The 22,516-nt window shown below is 32.6% G+C and overlaps 2 protein-coding genes across 25 annotated transcripts in view; both read left to right on the forward strand.

Moving 5' to 3' along the window:
* Positions 1-6,979, forward strand: part of Hers (Histone gene-specific Epigenetic Repressor in late S phase) — a 545,891-nt gene extending 538,912 nt beyond the window's left edge. For all 21 annotated transcript variants that reach the window (XM_067779957.1, XM_067779958.1, XM_067779961.1 and 18 more), the window contains exon 10: positions 877-6,979. In XM_067779957.1, coding sequence (XP_067636058.1) covers positions 877-1,084 — 208 coding nt within the window. In that variant the 3' untranslated portion in view covers positions 1,085-6,979. The remainder of the gene's footprint in view (positions 1-876) is intronic.
* A 960-nt stretch (positions 6,980-7,939) lies between these two features.
* Positions 7,940-22,516, forward strand: part of Pi4KIIIalpha (phosphatidylinositol 4-kinase III alpha) — a 54,417-nt gene continuing 39,840 nt past the window's right edge. Inside the window, exon 1 of one of the 4 annotated variants that reach the window (XM_067779979.1) lies at positions 7,940-11,414. The gene's annotated coding sequence lies outside the window, so the exon portion shown is untranslated. Of the gene's footprint in view, positions 11,415-11,531; positions 11,608-22,516 lie in introns of those variants that run through there. The other 3 variants (XM_067779978.1, XM_067779982.1, XM_067779980.1) reach the window with 3 other exon arrangements.

Genomic DNA, 22,516 nt, shown 5'->3' on the forward strand with positions numbered 1-22,516 from the left:
GTTTTATATTAGTGCTACCAGCTCTCGTTAAGTGGATCCAGATCGTTCCAATGAGATTTGATCGTGAGCCAGAGCTCGATAACTCAATGGAACGCTCCTACTATCACGATGCACGATTTGCTGACAGGAATAAGATTTATCGCTGACCGCAAAGTATTCAACAGTCTGGCAACCGTGGCACTCATAGACAAAAAGACGGTTGACATTATACTTGAAAGGAGATGGCCATGTTGTTCCTATCTTATGTTTTTTTCTATTTACTTCAGTTAATGTCATGCAACAAAGAGGGATTATAAGAACATTACTATTTTGAACTTGACCTATCGGCGTTTTCATTTTGTGGCTTTGCTTTTTTTCCAAGACAATTTTCATTGGTCAACCATCCAACTTTTTTCTTTCGGCCTTCATAGGAAACTCTTGATTTTGTGGTTACTAAGCCAAACAAACGGCGACCACCGTGGTGTGATGGTAGCGTGCTACGCCTACAACACCGTATGCCCTGGGTTCAAACCCCGGGCAAAGCAACATCAAAATTTTAGAAATAATATTTTTCAATTAGAAGAAAATTTTTCTAAGCGGAGTCGCCCCTCGGCAGTGTTTGGCAAGCGCTCCGGGTGTATTTCTGCCATGAAAAGCTCTCAGTGAAAACTCAGATGCCGTTCGGAGTCGGCATAAAGCATGTAGGTCCCGTCCGGCCAATTTGTAGGGAAAATCAAGAGGAGCACGACGCAAATTGGAAGAGAAGCTCGGCCTTAGATCTCTTCGGAGGTTATCGCGCCTTACATTTATTTATTTTTTTTTTTTATAAGACAAACATTTCGCTTAAAACCATATCCATCCAGAAAATAAAACTTTATATATTAATTTTTTTTACAGATACCGACGCCGCTTACGTGCCGCTGAAGAAGACATTGAAGAGGAAGTCTCCATTGTGCCGAAACGACCCAGTTGTTATAGCATACGCACCGTGCCTGAGAACACCAACCCAGAGCTGGTAATGTTCTGTCGGCGTGCCTATGAATTTCGCACAAGGCGACTGCTGAAAATGCCCAACAAACAGGATTATATTGTTGTTAACGGTTAAATAGAGATTAACAAAAACAAAAAAAAATATTTGAAGGCAGCAAAGTCAAGTACAGATTGCAGTAGCAGCCTAACAGCACACACCAATAAGAGTAAAGTTACAAATTTCTTGAGACATACAGGGTTACAAGTATTCCACAGAATTTTTTTCATGAGAGTTGTGGTGTTGAACTTAGTATGAAAAGTCGTTAGGGCCTTTTACAGTAATTTTTGTTTGCATTAATTATTTTTAAGTGAAATTGTTTAAGTGACTTATTTTTACTTCTACTACTAATATTTCTTCCTTTAAACTTCTATATTTATATGTAAGCTTAATATGATGTATGGCTTTTTGCCAAATGTATTTGCATTATTTGCGTTAATTTATAAACATAATGTCAAAAATTATTGTATTAAAAGAAAATTATACATACTTATAAAATTATATAATTGTTTATTGATTTCCTTATTAATTTAAACAAAATACAAAAAACTAAGTGTAATTAAATTTTAAACAAAACTATTATAAGCAAAAATAAAGTGTATTTAAAACAACAAAAAATACTTATAAGATATATTTTAAGCGTTGCATTACTGAAAGTTAATCACGCTAAAAATTGAAAATTTAACCAAAAATGAGTAAAACACAGATACAAATATTTAGGCGTATTTTAAGCAACAAAAGTAAAAACGACATATAAAAAAAACAAGAGAAGAAATCGACTTAAATCCATAAAATAGAATTTCGAAAAATACTCAAAACTCAAAAAAGCCAGAAAACATTAACTAAAATATATAATTATTGCAAAAACTTCTTTTAAAGTGTAAACAGAAAAAATTCCAAAAATTATGCATACTTAAAAAATTAAATGTAGTAAAAAAAAGGGGGTTTCAAGACTTCACACTTTTGTAAGCCATGTTTAGATTTTCATATGCATAATTTGCAATAGGAAAATAGATTTTTTTTCATACAAAACAGTAATTTGTGGTTTTTCGTATTAATTTTGCTATTTCTTACTTACATTTTTGCATTTTTTTTATTGTTTTTCAGAAGCTGGGCTCTATTTTATTACTAAATTTTTCATGATCTTTAACAATTTTTTTCGAAGGTTTCATGTAATAAACATCTGTTTTTGAATTTTGTTAAAGCATACTATACCATTTACAGTTTTAGTTCAGAAAGTTACAATTGAAGTTTAGAATTTTCAATTGAAGATTAGAAAATTACAATTGAAGTTCAGAAAATTACAATTGAGGTTCAGAATTTTCAATTAAACCTCAATTATAATTTTCTGAACTTTAATTTAAATTTTCTTAACTAGAAATAGAAATTCTTAACTACAATACTAATTTTCTGGACTTCAATTTTAATTCTCTGAACTTCAATTACAATTTTCTGAACTTTAATTGCATTTTTCTGAACTAAAATTAAAAAAGGTCTATACCGGGCCCTAATCAATAACAAGATTTCAAATTTTTACAAAATGCTTCTACAAATTCGTGAATGCTGAATGCAATTTACTTTCAAATCGAGTAACAGGGAGTGCTTCTAATTTTCAATAAAAACTCAAAATAGCTTTTCTTACATTTGATTAATTTTGTATAAAAATTATGTTTTTTTTTTTAAATAAAGGTTCATTTGTGTGCTTTTTATTGTTTGCTGAGTTGGAGCCGTTTAGAACATTTGGGACCAAAGCCAGTTCAGTATGTTTTCCCGTCAGCTGATTGCTTGCGAATAGTATTGAATTCGCTTTGGCCACACCTTGTATGGATTCGCCTTGTTTAGGATAAAATAAAAATAAATATTGTACGCGTTTCGAAGCTAAACGGGTCCAGCTTCAAAAGGCGAAGCACTGTTAACAAAAAAACAACAACAACTAGCTCCAACCCAGCAAACAATAAAGAATTGTTACTAAAAATAATGAATTTAAAAAAACATATGTCAAAATGTTTACTACTTTTGCAAATTCATTGTTGCTGAAGCTCTCCGCTAATACTTAAAGTTTAAGTTGTTGTAATTTCTTAAGTTAGAATTTAATACTTGGATTTAAATTCAAATTTTCCGTTTTTGTTAAAGACTAGTGAACATAATTTTTTATTAAAATTTTTACTTTTCTTGTAACTTATTAAAAACAAATATATTTTTAAAAAATAACTTTTAATTAGCTTTGATGTTATTTAAACAAAGTAAAAATTGTTTCAAGTAGTTAAGCTTTTTTGATTAAATAAAATTATTGGTTCTTATTTCGTTTGCAATTTTTAAAAACTTTATTTTATTTATTAATTTATCACCTAATAACTCAGCTTTGATTATAGAAATTCATTTGTTGCTTTTAAAATATAATATCTTTTTAGCTTCAGTATTTTGTTATATAATTTTTTTTTAATTTTTGTTTTTTTCGCAAAAAGTCCGCAAGCAATGAACTTGAGAATCAAAATTTAAACAAAAATAAATAAAATGCAACAAAACATAAAATAATTATATACAAATAGCAAAAATTATTATAAAAAAACAGCAAATGGGCACAAAATATTAAATTAGGCTAGAAGAGAAAAGGTACATAAACCATATTTTTACAGCCAACATAAAAGAAATAAAAGGTTTGACTCAATAAAAAAACTATAAAATTATATTTGAAAAAAAGAAACTTAAATACTGCTGAAATTAAACTTTTTTTGCACATATTGTAGTACCAAATATTTTCTTTTCAACTTTCGAGAATATACGGTTTTGATTTGCTTTATATTTCCAGTTAAAATCTCGAAAATAAGGACAAAGCATTGGAATGCAAATTGTTTTGAAGTTCTTGTGAAATTAATATTCAAACTAAAAATAAGAAATATTTTTTGTATGAAATTCTTATAATTTTTTTTTAAATTATTAAAATAGAACAAACACATGCAAATTCAATACATTTATATGCATTATTAACGGCTGTTCATTTGTATTACATAAGTATGTTTGTATTTTTTTTTTTTTTTGAAAAATATAAATATTTATAATTTCAATAGCATAGTCACTCTCACGAAAAAAGTATTGGCACAATGATTTTTTGCACTTGTTAGTTTTGCGTAAGCAAAATAATGTTCGCTATTTTTTTATAGTATAATAAAATCAACATAAATTAAGGCTCAAGATGTTACGCGAAACTCGTAAAAAAATACTTTCAAAAAACTGTATGGAAGAAATAATCGACTCAGCTGACAAAAAAATTCCCAATAACACTTTTTTATACTGAAATATCCATTTTATACTGAAATTCAAGAACTTACGCGAAATTCGCGAAAGTTCGAATTCGAAACACGAATATTCAACAAAATTGTAAAATTTTCACTAAGAATTTTTTTCTGAGTATGTAGTTATTACAAAACTACATACTCAGAAAAAAATTTTTGGTGAAAATTTTGAAATTTTACTGAATATTCGTGTTTCGAATTCAAAACTTCATACTCAGAAAAAAATTCTTAGTGAAAAATTTACAATTTTATTAAATATTCGTGTTTCGAATTGGAACTTTCCCGAATTTCAGTATAAAATTGATATTTCAGTATAAAAAAGTGTTAATCTTAATTCCAAGTATTCAGTAAAATTTTAAAATTTTCACTAAGAATTTTTCTCTGAAAAAAATGCGTGTTTCGAATTCGAACTTTCGCGAATTTCGCGTTAATTCTTGAGCTTACGTTTATATTTATTGATGTTTTTACACAAAAAAATAAAAATTATTTTGCTTAAACAAAAATAGGTAAAAACAGCAAAACATCATTGTGTCAATACATTTTTTTCGTGAGTGTATAAAATAAAAAAAATATTTTCGAACGAAGCTCTCAACGTCTATATTTAAGAATATTTACGCACTTTAACTGCAAAACTTGCATGCATACAGCTTTAGGATGCTCGTTATTTCCACATATGCCTCATTAAATTTCAAGTTTTCCGCTCGAAAGCAGATATATTTAAGCATAGAGAGTTCTAGAATTCACAACAACTGTACATTTGAAACTTTTTCACTTAATGCTATTACTCGCAACTTAACAAATATTATAAAAACTATTTTTATTGGATATTCTTATGAAAACTAACACTTTTTACCGATTGTTAAAATTTCTGAACACCCACTTCGGTAAGTACAGTCATCACTATGTACAAAAACCTAAGAAATCCTCCATACAACTAGGTATGGACAGAGTTACCAGAGTTACGTGTTAGCAGCAGCGTCTGGTTTGAAAATCATGCAACGTTTTTTTTGATTGGATACTTTTTAGTTGGGCATCATAAGAAAACGGTCAGGAAAACTTCGTATAAAGGCCTTGACAAAGTTGCCATAGTCATAACCACATTTTTACTAAAACCATATCCATTGCGAATTCATACAAGTGGCGAATGTTTGATGAAAACGTTCACAATAGTAAGCAGTTTCGATCACCTGTTCAATCGCTTTTCGATTACTGAAATCATTTTCTCAATAGGGTTTGTCAAACATTTTTGTAGATGACTGGTATATTGCATTATTATCATTTTTAAAATGTTTGCTTAACTGGTTGCTCACATTTAATCTACTAACTAGATTTTAGAAATTAATATTAATTTTTAGTCTCATTTTCTGTATACACATTTAAAAGAAAAGCTGATTTGAAACACAAAAGGGCAATTCATGGCACTTCAATTTAATAACCGCGAGCAAAAAACAAACCTTCTTCCATTCTCTGGCCATTCGCGACAGCCGTTCTCCCTGTCAGCAACTATTTGACAGGTAGGTATGGCAATGGAGGAATAGAAAGATTTGTCACTTCATTCACAATTCACAATGGTTACTGTTATACCGAGTGTTTAACGTGCTGTGTTCTTACAGGGTCGTTGCTCAAGGCAAGGTATACTGAAATGAGGACTCCCCTGTTCACGTTTGCTAACAAATCTTTAGAAAAAGGTACAACTTTACAAACGAAATTTTTCTTGAGCATTTTGTTTGTTTGTTGTTGTTGTGCTAAAGACTTTGAACATATGGTGCTTTCTGTTCTGACTAATACGTCGCATTCATTCTGCAAAATGACGGGGCTGTTATATTTCGCTGTCTATTCAACACATTTTTAAGCGGTGACCTGTTCGCTTTTCAAAAAGTCGCACTGTAGGCATACAAAAGTGCATATTCTACCTTCTTAAAACGATAGGGTTTCGTAGAAGAACTGTGACAGAGTCCTACTTTTTATGTTCTGTTCTGCAATGAAAAATCCAACATTTTTGCTTTGTGCATGAACGAATGTTTGTAATGTCACCATGTTTAGGGGAATATGTTCATATGAGAAAGAAAATACTCTTAGTAGGTGCTTGGAAAATAACGGGCACTCTAATACTACATACAAAAATATACCGTTAAAATAAATATCTACACTTAAATTTAAGTTTGAATTCTTTAATTTTACATTAGGTTAGTCGTTGAAATTTAAATTAATTTGTTTATAATTATATAGTTTGCTTATGGAAATGAAATTTCACAAAGCTTATAATTAATTTTTTTTTTTCGCATTTCAAATATCTACAATAATATGCTAATTATAAAAATAATCACAAACAATGTTTATATAAAATTTTTTAAATAAGCAAAAGTTAGATTTTCTTATTTTGTATGCGTTCTGTCAACCTTTCTGCTCGCTATCATATTTATATTTTTAAAATTTTCATTATATTTAGTTGTTATTATTTTGTAAATATTTTTATGCATAAAAAATTATGAAATCTATTTTGTTTACCTATGTAACACGAAATTATTGAAATATATTGTACCAAATACACGCAAAACACGCACACAATTACAATAATATACACAATATATTACATAAACATACACATATTCATAAAATTTAAATAAATGTGCTTACCATAAATGCAATGAAAACAAAATAGAAAAAGAAAAATGCATAATTTGTTGTTTCCTTTTGTTTTGGTTTTAATTTTTTATTTTTATTATAATTCACGTTTTCAGGGGCGATCAGATTAAGTATACATAATATGTGTATACGTATATAACAGCGCATTTATTTAAGTTGAGCACCGTAAAAATTTTAATACTTTTCTGCACTGCAACAATAAATGCTCGCCCGAGTTATCGAACCTAATAATGTCACTCCTCCATGGAGGTTATGTGAGGTGAGGTCGAACTGGTCGGTCCGCAAAGACCTCGCAGAGGCTGAATGGGTCGATAGCTTAAACAGATGTCCGATGACCAAACCGAAAAACCATATGAGGAAGCAAAAACCTTTGCCATATACAACTGCCCCCTTAAGGGCCTGACAAAATTGACGCCATAGTTATAACCATGTTTTTACCCATACCTATCAATTGGCATCGGTCATTGGTGTTTTAACCTAAAATATGTAACAATTTCATAAGAAAGAAGAAAATAAAAAAATTACGAAAAACTCCACAAATAATAAGTCACTTAGTCAAAACGTATCCCAAACAAAGAATAAAATATCCAAAAAGTTAGTGAATTCTCCAAATGAAATATTTATAAGTTATGGATATGGCGCAAAACCAAAAATCAATTGGTTAATATGGTATGGTTATGGATAGGGCGTTATGGTATGGCACCATTGACTAGTTATATTGATTTCCATAAGATTGGTTGGATCAGCTGTTTTATACGGATATGGATATGTCAACTTTGCCAGGACTTGTAACAATTACTAGAAGTTGTATAACACCCTTTGAGAAAATATGCCGACTCCGAACGGCATCTGCAAGGCAGATGAGTTTTCACTGAGAGCTTTTCATGGCAGAAATAAGCTCGGAGTGCTTGCCAAACACTGCCAAGGGGCGACCCCGCTTAGACAAATTTTTTTCTAATTGAAAAACCTTATTTCTAAAATTTTGATGTTGCTTTGCCCGGGGTGTGAACCCAGAACATTCGGTGTGGTAAGCAGAGCACGCTACCATCGCACCACGGTAGCCGCCGTTATTTGGCTATATGCGTGTGTATGTGTGAGTAACAACTTCTGCTCTTAGCTGATTACTACATATGTGTATGTGAGATAATCTCTTCACTTCGAGCTGCTAGTTATGTGTATGGAATATTCTTCGTTGCCTTGTAAGTGTGGCTGCTTGCTCTAATGTGTACATGTACATAAGTGTGGCTGCTTGCTGTTTTTGTTGTTGTGATTATTTACTAACAGCATAGTGATGCTATCATTCGCCACAATATAAAGCCCATACCACCATTGGAAAATGTGGTAACACAACCCTAACACCATGACATAAGTTGTCCTAATAAGTAAGACAGCTGGTACAAAAAGAAATCGATGTTGGATGAGTTGATAAAAGAGGAACTATATAGAGGTGACTGCAGGAGGGACGCAAGTTTTTGTTTTCTCCCTTTAACCTAAGGTAAAAGCTCCAGGCTCTCGAAAGTAAATAACATTCAACGGAGTCGGACTACGTGAAAGTGGATTCAGATGGTTTAGTTGGATTATCATATTTAGTACATAAATCAGAGCTTGGCTTAAAAGTTGGGTTTCATGAGGCAATTCTTGCACTACTTATGTTGATAATTTGATTGGGTGTAAATAGGGCACATGGTGTACGTTACTTAATAAAAGCACTAGCTACTTAAATTTCTTAAAAGGAAATGGCTGTTCATCCCGAAAAATTTGGTATATTTCTTAGCCTAGAATGAAGTTAAATGTAAAAGAACAAGAAAGAAATTAAAAAAAAAAAAACGGAAATACTGAGTTTTAGGGACGAAAGGGGAAAGCCTTTTTAAAATGCACCGATTATGAATCCAGTTCTTGAAATTGCCTCAATGTTAGCCAGAGCCAAAAAATTTGTCTCCAGATTGTGTACTTTCTAAGAAAATATGATTCTACAAAAACATCAAAATAGCGTAAAGAGATTCTTACAATACACCCTGGAAGGAAACACAAATAAAGATTATAAGGGATAAAGAGACCTAAGAACTTATTTTAATACCTATCGATTTTTTATACAAAAAATAAAACAATTTCAAAAACGAGCATTAAAGGACCTTACAACAGCGAACAACGGTACCATGGCTGCCAAATCTTAGTGTTAAATTTCATATACATTGTATATTTTATATCCCCAACTTTTGCAGTTTAGGCAAGCTACCTGTTTCAGTATAAAGAAATATTTCACTAAGCAGATATTTGAAATTTCCTTTTTTGACAATTTTTCGTGGCCTCGAAACCCTTTCGATATCAGTGGTGGAATTCACTTAATTTTAACGATGTGATGTGTCGCAATGTTTATCAACCATTTTTCGCCGACGAACCCAATAATATTTTTTGTTTATTTAACGACAAAAACCAATAATAAATAAAAAAGTATTGATAAAATTTCCGTTTAACCAAATTGTTGTTTACGAATGCTATTAAGGCCTGGGCTTTCAGGCTTTAGGTTAACTAGACTTTAAACCTGCTCTTAACTTTAACAACAGCTTAACTTTGTGCTGAAAAGTTGAGCCTTAACATGAAAAATTTATTCTAGTTAGGTTTAACTGTAGTTTAAACTAGGCTTTCACAACGAAAACATTAAAATTTTATTAAATGTTATTGATATCAAAAAAACTTTTTGTTTTGTTAATATCGAAATCAAAAAAGTGTTGCTTTGCTTGGATTTTTCGAAGTTTAAGCTTTTCTTGAGCTATTTCATATGAAAAAATATGTTCAAACTCGAAAATGATTTTTTTTTAGAAACAATTAAGCAAAAATATTGTAATGTTTTTGATGAAAGTAACCTTATTATGCAGCCTTGGTTTACACTCGCACTAAGAAACCGGGCGTAAAGGAGTTAGTGAATTATACCAACGCTGAAAATCTGTATCCTTTTTATCGACATTCGCCATCACTATATAATAAATGTAACGATTTAAATTGTCAATAAAAATTTTTTAGTATAGTAAGTTAGTTAATAGCACAGTTTATCGCAAATGAGAAATCGTTAGTTAAAATTTCGACAGGTTGTATTGTTGAAAGTTAGTGAATTCGCCTACATAGCTCTTTTGTTACATCTTCGTGGTGAATTGTGGCTTGCAAAATTAAACAAAATAAATGAAAGACCTTTTTGGTCAATTTATTATACAACTGAAATACTCGTGCATATACATACTTATATACAATAAAGACAAGTATAACATACATACCTTCATACATATATACAAACTGATTACAGACATATAAGGGCATACATAACCAATCTGTTAGGAAAAAGCATATATGTATTGTTTCGTAGACAAGAAATAAAATAAAAATACATATATTAATGGACGTAGTAAAATCTGTGTACGGCACTATTGTTCCACAAAATACTAAAGAAACAAATAAATGCTAACACAAATGCATATTAAAAAAAAATTAAGTGATGTAAATAGCTTAGAAATGCATCAAAACAAATTCAGTGTAAACAAGACATGACATTGGAGAAAAAAGTTTGTAAAAAAATAATAATAATAATAATACTGAAGGTAGCAGTTGAACATTTATCAACAGCTTACACATATAAGCAAATTTAGTTTTAAGCTTGTTTTGGGGATTCCAAATGAAGCAAGGTATACAGACTTTGAAATCTAAAGTAAATAAACAAATTACTTAAAACAAAACTAAATTATATATGAAATCGCCAAGTAAGCGATCATTAGAAAATACATTAACCTGCATACATCAGCAGTTGAGTAAAAAGTGCGATCATGCAAGCTACACGAACGATCTGTTTGTGTAAATGTCTATGTATAGTAAAATTAGTTAAATACATACACACAAATGCTTTACAAAATAACGTAATGAAATATCAGGCAATGGTTGATTTAGAGACGGGTATAAATTAACAAAGAGTAAAATTTTCGCAGCTAATGTAGCATGGTTCAACTATATGGTTGGCTCATCTGTACAATAACAAAATATGTCTGCTCAAATTGTCAAAATCTGTGTATTGGTGTTGGTGCAAATGGTATGGAATGGAAACATAAAACTTGGCAGTTTTTGTATGTGTAAGAAAATATTGTCAATGTGTTGGTTTCATTTTGAGTTTGCCATCTCCTTTTGACCATGTATTGAAATAAATAAAATCAGCTGATGAGATGAGCCAACCATATAATTGAACCATGTAATGTAGCTAAACACATTTGAATATTGTGAAGGGCGCCCCCGCCAATGTTTGCTCTGCATTGACAGTTGGTAGCGCGTTGTGCGAGGATATGCAAATACGCGGTTGGCAACGCGTAAACAACATCGTATAGCGGAAGTCGTGCAGTGGCCCGTCAACTGTAGAAAATGCAACAAAATTTTATCAAGCGAAGAAAATTTAAGAAATAAAACAACAGAACACAGGAAAATCAATTCAATTAGTAAGTAAATATTAGTAATGAGATGACTAAACAACATACATATATTGAATCAAACACCTACTATATTTATATATATTACAAAAACAACAAGAAACTTAGCGAAAAAGAAAATACTAAAGGGCAAGTTAGTAAAATAAACATTAAAGATAAATGGCAAATATTAAAAAAGTCATTGGTGAAGTAATACAATTTAGTAAGTTATTAGAAATTTAAATATGTTATCAGCTAACCCTTCCAAGTAACTTTTTCCACAACAAAAATGCGCATTCGAAAAAAAAAAACGAATGCAAAAGCACATATTCATAACAGCGGAATTTGCTTAAATTTCGAAACATCCTATATGCCTGTCGCGCTTCTCCTTTTATTCAACCCAGCCGTTAATGCAAACAAAACAATAATGTATTATTCTGCGTTATTGTGAAAATTAACATTAATATTTATGTATGCATATGAAATGGTTAAAATTTATATTTCACATAATATTTACAAGAAGCATATGCAATTCATTTATGGTCAAACATAAAATTGTATATGAAAAAACGTTGAATGCGCTGTAAATGCCAATTTTTCATTTGTTTATTGTGGGAAAAGGTGAAATAAAAAAAAAATGTCATGTATACATAATAACATGACGGAACGATACAAGGTGGCAGCATGGTGACATACCTACAAACATAAATAAAAATTCAATGTATTTTGTTATTGTAAATTCGATGGACAAATGTCAAAATCGTACTGCGCAGAAAGTTGATGTATCAAATCAAATAAAAAAAGGGTATGATCAGCTGGCGGCCACCGTGGTGTGATGGTAGCGTGCTCCGCCTATCACACCGTATGCCCTGGGTTCAACTCCCGGGCAAAGCAACATCAAAATTTTAGAAATAAGGTTTTTCAATTAGAAGAAAATTTTTCTAAACGGGGTCGCCCCTCGGCAGTGTTTGGCAAGCGCTCCGGGTGTATTTCTGCCATGAAAAGCTCTCAGTGAAAACTCATCTGCCTTGCAGATGCCGTTCGGAGTCGGCATAAAACATGTAGGTCCCCTCCGGCCAATTTGTAGGGAAAATCAAGAGGAGCACGACGCAAATTGGAAGAGAAGCTCGGCCTTAGATCTCTTCGGAGGTTATCGCGCCTTACATTTAATTTATGATCAGCTGTCCCATGCTGCCACCTTGTATCGTTGTGCCATGCATAATAAACATGCTATTCCATTATCATGAGTACACTGAAAAAAATTCCTTAAATATAAATGAGTTTGCTTTGGGAATATTTTCCCTGTTATACGGATATCTTTAATGCAGATTATTTTCTTAAAAAAAATCATATGTGTGAAAAATGTGTACATCGTACTTTTTTTTAAATCAATTGAAAGTTAAAAGAATGCATTTCGTTTCAGTTCTATAAAAATACAAGTAAAGGTGTCAAAGTTCGGGTGTAGCCGAACATTATATACTCAGCGTGAGCATCAATTGTACATTTCATTTCAGATAAATTATTTTTCTACATAACACTTGGCACCGCCTGTTTAAAAGGAAAATGTCTCCCCATTTCCTCTTACAGTAAAGCTTGATAAGTGAAATATGATTGATTCAAAATTATTTTTTGCTAAGTTATAGCTTATTATTCTAGTCTACGGCCCTTTTAAACTTGTTTCATAACTAAGTTGCCGTGGTCTTTAACCGATCCCGTCCATTTTTACTAGAAATATTTTATGCGATAAGTAAAATATGTGTACCCAATTTCATTACGATATGTTAATTTTTCTTCGAGTTATGACTCTGGAAACATAGAAAATTGCTTAGTCACAAAATTTTAGTGTTTTCCAATTTAATGTTATATTTCAATTTAGAAAGTAAAATTCTATTGAAATGAACATATATGTATGTAATACTTCTATATTGCTAATAGAAAATGTTCGCAATGTGTTTTGAATTCGAAATCAAAACAAGACAGCCTATAAAATTTTTATGATTGTAGCAGCATAAGAGTGACAAGAAAAAATTTAAATTTAGGTACATTCGATTATTGAATACAAAAACAAAAACGTTTAAAAAGCAATATATCGGCACTCTGATGTTTGGGAATGTACCTAGCCTTTTGTAACAATATAGGAGTATGTATTACATATATGGATACAAAGCTCTTTTTCACTAAGATATAGCTTATTATTTTCGCCTACGACCCTTTTAAAAATCTTTTATATAAAAGTGGGCGTGGTCTTTATCCGATCTCGTCCATTTTTTCTAGAAATATTTCCTGCTATAAGGAAAATATGTTTACCCAATTTTGTTAAAATATGTTAATTTTTCTTCGAGTTATGGCTCCCGAGACAGAAAATTGCTTAGTCATAAAATTTTAGTGTTTTCCAATTTAATGTTATATTTCAATTTAGAAAATAAAATTCTGTTGATACAAAGCTCTTTTTGGATAAGATATAGCTTATTATTTTCGCCTACGACCCTTTTAAAAATCTTATATAAAAAGTGGGCGTGGTCTTTTACCGATCTCGTCCATTTTTTCTAGAAATATTTCCTGCTATAAGGAGAATATGTGTACCCAATTTTGTTAAGATATGTAAATTTTTCTTCGAGTTATGGTTCCCGAAACATAGAAAATAGCTTAGTCATTAAAGAGGCGGTGCCACGCCCAATTTTTAAAATTTGAAGTTTTTCCTATTTATTGTTAAAAATCCACTTGGGGAATGAAATACCATTGATATAAAGCTCTTCTTTCCAAAGATATAGCTTATTTTATTCGTCCGCGACCCTTTTAAAAATCTTTTATATAAAAGTGGGTGTGGTCCTTAACCGATCTCGTTGATTTTTCTTCAAAGCATTCCTTATAGTAAAGGTTTTAAAAGGTTAAAGGATTTTTGATTTATGATTAACAAAATTTCTTTTATCACAAGTGGGCGGCCACGCCCATTTAAATTTTTTTTTTCAATTTTTCATCAAGAGTCTCAATATCAGTCCACATGTCAAATTTCAACATTCTAGGTGTATTATTTACTAAATAATCAGGTTTTTTGTGTTTTCCAAAATGTTATATATATATAAAGTGGGCGTGGTTATCATCTGATATCGATCATTTTCAATACCAATCTATTCTGGGTCCAGATAAGCTCGTGTACCAAATTTGGTGAAGATATCTCAATATTTACTCAAGCTATCGTGTTGATGGACGGACGGACATGGCTCAATCAAATTTTTTGTCGATATTGATGATTTTGATATATAGGAGCCTATATCTATCTCGATTCCTTTATACCTGTACAACCAACAGTTATCCAATCAAATTTAATATACTCTGTGTGCAACGTACGCTGAGTATAAAAATAACTTTACAGCCTACAATCCATATGGGAAACTTTTTATTCAAATAATGCATTTCTCCAGTGAAAAAAAAAAAACAACAGAAATTGTCAAATGAATTAATAAATGTTTAATTGTTTTACTAAAAAGAATATACATATTTACATCAGACAAAATGGAATAAAAATGAATCTTTTAAATAAAATAAAAGATTCCTAATATGAGTCACTGTGCAAAATGTAAAATCAATAAAGACATTAATATATACACATTATTATTTATTAGTTAAAATACAGTTGTGTATTACATTTTATTATTATTATTATAATCTTTTATTTAGTTTCACTTGGCTGTTGTTGGTAATCAAATTTTTCAAAGTAAAATTTGATACACTTCCCGGTGTCCGATTGAGCTGAAATTTTGCACACATGTATAACTCCGATGATAATGCAATATTAACTTGCGAGAATTCGATAAATTAATCGATAAGAGAGTTATCGGTAAATATTTGTGCTCACCTTGGCGTAAAAGCCTAAGTCCTCAAGAACGCAGGTAACTTCGCTTTGTTTGTATATACAACGAACGGAGAAATTAGGCTGTTATCGCTAAATGTTGCATACCTTTCTGCGCACGATGGAATTTTAGCTAAGCGAAAATTGGAATTTTATTTTAAAACAGATTTAACCCACATAGCAGAGATCTGCAATGAGTAGTTATAAACTGAACGCGACATAGGCAAAGTCACAATAAAATATTTTTTTAAGTTAGTTAACACTGTTTGACCCAATTTTATATGTGCTCTCTGTCAAATAAAATTAAAGAAAAAAACTTTTTTAAATAAAAAAAAACTTTTTTAAAAATAAGCTTTTATTATTGGTTAATAAAATTAATTAAAAAGTAAAAAATAAATTGACTGTAAAGAAATATAACACTTTACATTACTACATAACTAGGCTTCTTCGTCTGCGACAAAAAAATTCCATATTGTACATAATTATATATTTTTAACATTAAAACTTTACACCTAAATTATTAAATCTTACAGTTTATATCGCAGTCCTAATTGTTCTAATAAAATGCGTGTTAAGTTTTGATGGTATAATTAAGAACATTTAGGGCCTCCTTTTCTTGCTATCACAATGTAACACGTTTTTATTAGAACAATTACGACTGTGATATAAACTGTAAGATTTAATCATTTAGGTGTAAAGTTTTAATGTTAAAATTTATTAAACTATTTTATGAGCTCGAGGCCTTATCCAAATAAAAAACGAAGTATATATATTTTATATTTGTATTTTTATTTTATATTCGATATTTCGGTATGTTATACTCAAGTGTTCCTGATGATGACTTCAGACTGAAGCCGAAATATCGAATATAAAATAAAAATACAAATATAAAATATATATACTTCGTTTTTTATTTGGATAAGGCCTCGAGCTCATAAAATAGTTTAATAAATTTTAAAGATTAAAGGCCAATAATAATTTTTTAAAAAAAGTTTTAATGTTAAAAATATATAATTATGTACAATATGGAATTGTTTTATCGCAGACGAAGAAACCTAATTATCGTTAAAGGTTACAATGAACTTGTAAAGTGTTATATTTCTTTACAGTTAGCTAAGCGTGGGGCAGTTGAGGGCGAGCAGTTTAGTGTGAGTTATAAGGGAGTAATTTGATGCGCTTGTAGGCGTATGAGTCGTGGCACAGTGTATGACGTATCCGACTCACACGTTTGGGGTTGCGGGTTCACAGCCCACTGCAAGCAAGCATTTTTTAAATTTATTATCTTTTTTATTTTATAAATTACTATTTTAATGGACTGTATGTTATTTTACTTTGTTTATGGTGTATTTAAAATACGGGACGATGCAAAGCATCGGTACACCTTATTTATGATATCTTTATTTTAATGTATTTGTTTGTTATTTATTTAGAGAGAGGTCACTATGTACCTGTTACACCTTGTATTTATTCATTGGGGGCGAGCACTGGGGGCTCCAAGGTATTGGCTGCGGGATGAGCCACCTTGTTTTGCTTTGAAAAACCCCTAGTATTTATCCATTGGGGGCGAGCACTGGGGGCTCTGAGGTTTCGCTCTAATGAGCCACAAATGAGTCTTGAGTCTTCACAAAAAAAAAACATTTACTGCAAATTGTCTGCGATTTGTAGCCGAATATTTGTAGCTAGTGATTTGATATCTTCCACAACTGCGTTGTTGCTGTTATCATCATCAATTAACGGTGGAAAAGATAACTGATGCTTTATCCTCACATGGGTTCCATCGACACATCCTATGACCCCGGGTACCGCATAATTTGGAAAAATGCTCCTTTATGCTACTCTCCTCATCCTCAGTTTTTTGGAAAACTATCAATTTCTTACAAAAATGCACTTCAAAAACTTTTAAACATTCCCCGATGACTCATGCCTCTGTCGGTTGGTTCATAGCCGAAAAATGTTCATTTCCTACCGACTTTTGCTAACATCTTGATCTATTTGAAGAACCTCTTGTATTTATTCATTGGGGCGAGCACTGGGGGCTCTGAGGTTTCGCTCTAATGAGCCACCTCATCTTCTATTTGAAGAACCCTTAAAAATGTGATATGGAGGCGAGCACTGGGCTCTGAGGTATTGGCACCCCATCTTCTACTCGAAGAACCTCAATTTTAAATTAAAAACTAAAACTATATATTTAGAATATTTCACTAACAAGTTGAGAATGACAAGCACAATCAATGGCTAATGAAACAAACGAAAGAAAAAAGTCATAGTTTAAGTCGCTTAAACAACAGTCAATTAATTTTTTACTTTTTAGTTAATTTTATTCACCAATAAAAGCTTATTTTTAAAAAAGTGTTTTTTTCTTTAATTTTATTTATAGTTATTGCCTTCAAGTAAGCGACTGTGTATGGGATATTTTTGCGCAATGTGACTTTAGCCTAAAGCTTAATCTGACACCCTCCACCTACATGCCAACCTAATATAAACGCACGCAAGTCATTTTCTGTCAAAAATGTCTCATGCACATACAACTTGTATGAGAGCAACCCAAATTAAATTTGCTGCGTGAAAACCTAACTCGATTTGCAATTTTTGTTTTGCGTGACATTTAGATTTGACGTTCGCACACTTGCTTTACATTGTCGCAACGGATGCTTATTTAGGTTAGGGCAAAAAACGCCGGTTGTTTGCGTGCGCTAAAAAACGCAGTGCGGTTTTATTAAATAGGTTGGCATGCTAGAACGCTCCACCTACTTTCCGTATTCACCACGATTAATGTCAAAATGTTATTTCGATCTATGTGCTAGGTCCAACTTTTCAGTGCGAGTTTCAACTCCTTTCGACCTCAGAGTGTCAACGGTTTTTGACAAGTCGATTGATCCCGTCATTTTTCTGGGTATTTATGACGAAAGCCTAGCTGGTAATTGGCCAGTGAACGGATTGAGGTGTAGAAAGGGATAATAATTGCCTTAGGTTGACGGTAGAGTGCTCGTTATCATTGCAAGGGTAAACATGTACTATACTCGTTATTAGCTATCCTAGGCGAGAAGTAATATTTGTTTCCAAGCTTGAAACTTGTCTGGCTCTTTGACAACTTTTACAATGTATGTTCCAATTTTCAAGTGAGCTTTGCGAATTAAAGACTTCGTGGTGAAGAAAAAACTGGAGGGAATAGGTATCATACTCATTTCTTTTTGAACTCTTTTGTATTGATAGCTTACCGTCCACGAATTTGTAGTCCTTCGTTTAGCAAGCTATGCTAAGCTATAAAACAAAAATAGGCACCGGTTTAAAATGTCTTCAATACAGGCTGAGAGAACGGTATTGCTCGATGTAATTCCCATTGGTTGGATATTTCACTGGTTCATTGTCGGATGATGATTCCTTTGTTTGGGTTGATTTGGTTTTTAGGTTGTTAAATCGCACTACATCACGATTTTTTGCTATAATTACAAGTGTAGCTGGGAAATTTTGGGTTTGTTGTTGTTGTTGTATTAACAGTGCTTCGCCCCATTCAATGGGCACGAACACTCACAAATTTTGGGGTATCTCAGTTATTTATCAATTGGTATCAAGCAAACTGTTTTGTATGAAACTGGATGGCAGCGCCACGACAATAAATTATTTATATATACATCTGGCAACTGTGTTGCCAGAACATTCTTTATCTTCTTCTTTATTACTTTTTTATCTTTCAATTGATATACTTTTACGCATTAACTTTAAAATGTAACAATTAACTTATTTCATTAATTAAATAAACACTCTTATATAAAAGTGGTGTCAAAAGTGTATTTAAAAATGAGCCTTACACCGGAGGATTTAAAAACAGTGTTTGGTGCGCTAGCAGGAGCAATCCGAGGAGCTGTGGAGGAGGCTGCCAGAATGATGCGCCAAATATAATGGTAAATCGTTCGTTGTCGCCCAAACCGCCACCGTTTAGTATTGCGGAATACAAATCGGAAGATAAATCCTCAGTACAGGATTATTTCACACGTTTAGATTGGGCATTACAGTTGAGCAAGGTTCCAGAAGCGGAACAGCACAAGTTCGTACGTGTACACATGGGGACAGCCCAAAAACACCAGACTCGCTCAAGTATATCGAAATAAAAAATATCTTGATTCGCCATTTTGATGGCTGTAGGAATAATGTTATGGAAGCGCATTTACCGTGGAAGCAGTAAGGAAGGCGGTCGGCATGATGTGTTGGTGCACAGTGGCTAGTCATTGTCGGCTGGGGCGGGTCCTTGCCAACCTTACTGTTCCTGCGCCATAAACAGAAAAAAGTTCCTATCATGCCTTTAAAAAAAAGAGCTGTCAAATTCAAAAAAAACCGACAGAAGCGCAGAGACCGACTCAAAACGCTTATAATTCAAACTAAAACAACATCCGGCTGAACCGGATGTCACGGACAGACCGTTAACATTCAAAAAAATTCAAAAATCTAAAATTCAAAAAAAAACTGGCGCAAAAAAAAAAATTACCGAACCGGACATGACCGGTTACTAACTCTAAAAACCAAATTCAAAAAAAAAACTGCTGAAATTAAAATAAAATAACCAAAGGGAAAATAAACATAAAGGGCCGAATATATATAGGGGGCGCCGCGGGTGGTGTTGCGACGCCCGGTGCTTGTCCCACCCTCAATAACCATGGCCACCGACGCACCTGTATTTCGGTGACCCCTTACCTGTGTGCCCTAAGTGCCTTCTAAACAAGTAAGGAAGTCAGCATTCCCATATTGTCAACAAATTTATTCAATGCTCATTATTACTACTAACATAGATTTCTCTTTTGTTTTCTCTTACTTCTTATTACAAGGGTTTTGGAACCTATTTAAGCTTATAAACAAATTTTTTTGAAAAAATTTTATAGCAATCAAAAAGGCTATATATGTACTAAAATAAAAATATACTATATATGTAATGAAAGAAAATCTTTTTTTTTGTAGAACTTTGGTCAAATGCCCTTTTTTCTCCTTTTTTTTTTTACCAAATCTATCTTAGGGCTGTACAGTTTGGATACAACTCTGCTAATTGGGGCCCCCTTACAAAATTAATAGTTGTTGTATTAAAATTACTTTGAGTTTAACTAAACATCAATTCGGTATTACACATAGTATAATGACAGTAATATGTACTATGCGCTGAGAAATTAGTCATAAACGCAACTAGGACTAAACTTGGGGTAAATCCTACCCCTCAAAAAATATTGTTTCACAAGCTCAAGCAAAACGTAAGCTTTTAGCTTCATGGAAAAATTACCGAAGTCATTCACCTGTTCAGGTAAAACATGAACCTTTTAAACTTATAGTACAATTACTGAAATCGTTTTACTTGTTCAAGTGAAACGTAACCTGTTTTACAAGTAAGTGTTAGGGTTGGTATTGTTTCGGGTTTAGTTCGACTCAGTCACCCAAAACAAAATGTATACAACAAAAAGTTTTGTTTTGCTAACGCAAGCCAACCCGCATTACTTGTTATTTGCGTCTCTTAATATAGAGTTAATGCATTTTACTGATAATGCAACTGAGGTTGAATTACCAATAAAACTTTATTCCTTACCGAAACAATATCAACACTTTTGCTCACTCCAAAATCATATTCGCCACGATGGCATCAATAAAAAAAAAAATGTATTAGTAAAATTTTACCACAACGCAAAGCAGATTTTAATGCCTGAAACACCTTTTTCTTTCTTTCACAGGCAGTATAAATTGCACACCCATGACCATTAAAATATGCTTTGTTTTTTTGTTGGTTAAAATTTTTTCTTGTAGAAAAAAGGCAATTTACTATGACTTAAACATTACATAGATATATACTCGAATATGGTTTTTTTTTTCTTTTAATTAGCTTTATACCCTTTTTTGCAACACTAAATAGTTACGTTAAATTGATCTTCGTGGTTTTTAGTTATAGGACATAAACTTTACATTACTATCAATCTTGAGTTGTTTTTATGCTTTTTTAATATTAGTGCCTTTAACTACAGGGAATTCATTTTTCCATTTTTCTACAAATTGCATCCTATTTACAGTGCAAAGGTATTTAGCACATTGGTCTTTGTGTTTTATATAAACAATTCACTTTGTGGTTACATTAACATTATATAATGTTGCGGAGTCAAAAATATAATTTAAAAAAAAAAGTTAAGGCTACAAATACATAATTTTAGTTCAGTAGTGGAACGAACTCACCGCTTTAACCGCTGATGTTCGTTATCGCAATTGGAATGCCCGCAGGCCTATATTCGCTGTCCTGTAATTGTCATTGTAGCAGGTTTATTGTAGCCCAATCTGGTCGTAGTTGGTAAGGGTTGCGCTAGTAGTGTTAGTGCCGGTATGGACGCAGTTAATAAAGATGCGCTAGTAGTGTTATTGCCGGCATGAGCGCGGCTAGTAAGGATGCGGCTGGTATTATTGCCGGTATGAGCGCAGTTAATAAAAGTGCGCTAGTCTTGGGGTCGGTGGAACCACCTGTTGTTGGTGTTAACCTTAATGGCCTCAAGCCTATGTACGTGGCCCCGCTACGTGCGTTGCAACTGGTGTGGCGGTACGTCTGACGGTTGTTGCGCTCGTGGTTGCGCTTATGAAGGAGTTGGGGGAGGTACTACCGATGGTGATGCCCGTGGTAATAGTAGGCACCGTTGGTGGTGGTTGGCGCGGTGGTCCGAGGTGAACAAAAGACCCAGGTGGCGATAAAGCTTCGTGCTGGCCTTTACGCCGGTGGTAGTGTCCTCCTAGGTTAAGATATATTACCACCCAATTCCCCTTTTTTTTATTTCTGCGCAGCATACAATTGCCACTTGAACATGCCTAATGGTTGATAGGTTAAAATGCAGATCTAATTCTGGCGTTGTTTCATTGATGGGAAAATGTTCACGTTGTAAGTCCCAATAATCATTTAAAAACACCATCGGTGAATACGTTTTACCACCATCATCTAATTTGGTGTCGATTTGGCCGGCAACTCGGCGATTTTTCTTGATTTAGTTTTCCTTACCAATTTTTTCTTTCCTTATGTGTATACGGCGGAAACTCAATCTTCAAAAAAAGGGCCGATTTTTTTCGTAGTGATGGCCGGTCTGTCTTTTTCTTGTTTTTTCGATATCTTTTTATCGCAACTTTCGCCACATCGCTAGGTGTGTTCGCGTGAACACGCTCCCAAGTGGATCGTAGCCGTAGATCGTAGCAGCAGACCGTAACAATAAGTATGCAGAAAGTATCAAGTTCCGGCAAAACAAACAAGAAAAGGGAGAGCCGATTTGCAAGTTCGCACTTC

The sequence above is a fragment of the Eurosta solidaginis genome, chromosome 4 (assembly GCF_040869045.1).
Source record: "Eurosta solidaginis isolate ZX-2024a chromosome 4, ASM4086904v1, whole genome shotgun sequence".
NCBI classification, from domain to species: domain Eukaryota; kingdom Metazoa; phylum Arthropoda; class Insecta; order Diptera; family Tephritidae; genus Eurosta; species Eurosta solidaginis.